Source organism: Pollicipes pollicipes, unplaced genomic scaffold, assembly GCF_011947565.3.
Source record: "Pollicipes pollicipes isolate AB1234 unplaced genomic scaffold, Ppol_2.1 Scaffold_7231;HRSCAF=8579_pilon_pilon_pilon, whole genome shotgun sequence".
NCBI classification, from domain to species: domain Eukaryota; kingdom Metazoa; phylum Arthropoda; class Thecostraca; order Pollicipedomorpha; family Pollicipedidae; genus Pollicipes; species Pollicipes pollicipes.
Window position 1 is genome coordinate 36,150,941 of NW_023597034.1, and position 3,451 is coordinate 36,154,391.

The following is a 3,451-nucleotide window of genomic DNA, read 5'->3' on the forward strand; positions in this document are numbered from 1 at the left end:
TACCCAGACGCGAACAACCGATGCACGCCAAAGGACCCACGCAGTCGGCGCGCCCGAAACTCCAATAAACAATAACAAAAGACTAACGACGCCAGGAACGAACTCAGCTTTGAGGCGTCAGCAATGGGGGCACGAAATCAACCTTAGATAATTGGGGTTCGGGCCCATGCATTTTGCAACTCAATCTCACATTGCATGCCAAAAATAACGCGGCATGGGTGGACCGGGACACAGCCCGGGGACTCTTGGGAGCGCTGGCTCGGACTCCATCTCAAGCTGTACTCAGACTCATGCCCGATTGTCATGACCAGATCAACTTGCACCCATGGGACGAAGGATTGTTGCAATGAATAACCCCCTGATCCAACAGTCTGGCTGCTTTACTCTTTATCCAACGCTATCATGAGTGGTACTTCCGAACACACATGTGGGTAACAGGCTGAAGAAGGCAGGAGCTAGAATTAGGACATCGTGAGACATTACTTGGTCTGGGATGGCACACCATAAACGCCAAAGCTGCAATAAGCATGTGAGATTGGAAGCTGATAAGTTGTGCTGTGATTTGTGAAGCTCTGCCGCTTCAGACGTAGTCTCTTCTAATATCCGATGGTTTTCGTTCCCTGGCCAGAGTCAATCGATAAAAGCCGGCCGCTCTGAAACGGCCACGTCTAATAAACCAAGCCCCTCCGCCCGGGCTGGCTGATGACGGCCGTCCTCGAGCAGCGCCTCTCAGCCACACCTCTCGCTCTCCGCAGGGGTGAAGCACGCACACGAGTTCCGCAACGGGCACCACTACTTCTACTCGTGGCGCCACCGCGCCACGGCCCGCCACGAGCGCGACTGGCTGGACGGCCGCAACATCTGCCGCAAGCACTGCCAGGACCTGGTGTCGCTCGAGACAGCGGAGGAGGCCCGCATGATTGAGAGCGCCGTCGCGCGGGACGGCGTCAAGTACATCTGGACGTCCGGCAGGAAGTGTGACTTCGATGGCTGCGACCGGCCTGACCTGCAGGTAAGCGAGTGGGGGGCGAGAGCGGGCTGAGTGGTCTGGCCTGATGATAGTCACCCGCGCGTCACAGACCACAGCATAGCCTCATGCAGTGTCCAATGCGTCAAGCCGCGAAGTCTGAATTTACGGTTTTGTTAGGGATGGGCTCAACACTGTTTGAAGTGCTGAAACTGCTGAAGGCTTGGGGACGACTATCGGAAAAACTAACAATGCGTTTTCAAGGTCTGGTGTCGGCTTAATGTTAGTGGACAAAGTGGTCCGTCATTAACTTGTTTGGGTCACAATACAACTTTGTTATTTGGGTGGACTTATTTGTTACAATGCCCTTTGTTGAAATTTCAGCATTGCGAGGGCGCTAGTACAGCGCAATGCTCAGCTGCAAACTTAAAAAAGTGTTGGTGTGCGCTCAAACCCTGGACGGGGAAATGATTATCAAGGTATGCTGGTAATAGAAAATGCAGCATCCGCAGCAGGTAAAGTAACATGCGTTGCTCTTCGTCCGCAGCCGCTGATTATCAACGGCTTCTTCTGGTCGGGCTCGGGCGAAAAGATGCCGCCGACCAACCAGCGCATCACCAACGGCTTCCCCAACTGGTCGCACACGGGCGGCTCCGGTCGGCCGCAGCCGGACAACCGGGAAGAGGCCGAGGGCACGGGCCAGGAGAGCTGCGTCGGCATCCTCAACAACTTCTACAACGACGGCGTCAAGTGGCACGACATCGCCTGCCACCACCAGAAGCCGTGGGTGTGCGAGGACTCGGACGAGCTGCTCGCCTACGCGCGCTCCACCAGCCGCCTCCGCATCCCCTGAGGGGCCGGGCTGGCGCCGCGGCGGCGACCGCAGACCGCGCCCGGCTCCGACGGGTCGCTGTCGCATCGGAGAAGAGGCCTAGGCGGTGCGGTCGTGTTCGAAAGCTCCCAGAGGGCCGCGGCGCATGCAAACCCTCAGCGGGGAGCTGAGGAGTGCGGGGAGCGGTCTGTGTCCTCCGCGAGGGTCAGTGTCAGGAGAAGTCCTGTCCAGTGAGTTGGGTGAGGTCTGTCCAGAGCGAACGCTGCTTGTGAGGACTTCCGTGCTGTTAGCGACACCGGCTGTGCGTCAGAAAAGTGTAATTCTGTCTAGGTAATGAGGCACATGTCTTTTACCCCATATGCCATATCTGGTGGACTGGAGGCATACGTTATTACGTGCCGGAACTTCGATCTGAATAGTTATCAGAACCTTCTGTCACAATTGCGGCAGAAAAATTGGCTGTTTCCCGAACTGCGTGCCAGAAAATATTAGTAGTAAAGGAAGCATGAGCCGTAAACAATCCGCGGTTTTGTTAATAAGTTTCCCTTGTAGTCAATAGTGTGAATACGATGACGTGGTATAATACAAGCAACAGTGATACTTGTTTTTGACTTGAGGTAGCACTATTAAGTTTAAACTATAAAATATACAATGGTAGCAGCTACTGTCGCGTGACGATTGCAATTCAGAGCCCTAAATACGGAGAGATACGGATGTGCACTTGGCCAATGAAAGTCAAATTGCTTCATCCTTCCTAACGGATACTTACCCATAAATAGGTAGTATCTGGCCATCATTAAGCAGAAAGTTGCGAAATGACAAGCAGATAAACTTATCCATCTTCCTCCAAAAGCAAATGAAGCTTCTTGTTCACCCCAGTGCACAGCATATCTCCCGAAAAAATGCCGCCGGTCAAGCGTTGCTACCCACGCGGAGGTAGACAAATGAAAGGCCAGCGTTGGTTTTCAGTATGGCCAGAATTGCCAGCTTGCAGCATTTTTTAGTTTACTCTTTAACATGGATGCCCAGGATTAGAGCAACGTCAACGTTACGCGTCCAGAAGATCCAACTCAGGCTGGTGGCTGCCAGATGCTGTCCAAGGTTGTCCAAATACTTTTTGGACATTAAACTGTTCGGCACGTGACACGATGCCGGTATGGACCAACTGACACGAGCATATGAGAACAAAAACCTCGTTCTGTGGAGTCCCGGATTTTGCATCATCAAAACAGCTTGCGCAAGAAAGCTTTTAGCCTCAATAAACTGATGGATTAGAGACCCTCTCATGCATGAGTACACAAATTTAGCATCGTTTTTCAGACATGTTTGCGATTTGAGGGGAACTTTGCAGAACGCGAGCCAACCACTGAGAGACACTGAAACAGGTAAGACAGTCACTGGCAACGACTGTGAGCTTCATCACATCGCGGACCGCGCATGGCGATCCGTCTACTATGCGCTGGATTTGCTTGCTTCATGACTTTATGGACCCACTAATGGGCATCTGGACTGATTTGGGATCAATTTTCGAATATTTCAACTTTACATTAGCAAAATGAGAGCCACCTTGAAGGCCGAGAGCCATCTCTATTTCAAGAAAACACCGCTTGGTAAATACGGGCACCCATTTGCATCTGTATGCTCGAGGAGCT

General features: G+C 52.4%; 1 protein-coding gene across 1 annotated transcript in view; it reads left to right on the plus strand.

Annotated features, from left to right (window-relative positions):
- LOC119110063 (L-selectin) overlaps window positions 1–2,399 on the plus strand; it is a 7,912-nt gene extending 5,513 nt beyond the window's left edge. The window contains exons 3-4 of the mRNA XM_037233805.1: window positions 756–1,012; window positions 1,515–2,399. Coding sequence (XP_037089700.1) covers window positions 756–1,012; window positions 1,515–1,820 — 563 coding nt within the window. The 3' untranslated portion in view covers window positions 1,821–2,399. The remainder of the gene's footprint in view (window positions 1–755; window positions 1,013–1,514) is intronic.
- The last annotated feature ends 1,052 nt before the right edge of the window (window positions 2,400–3,451 follow it).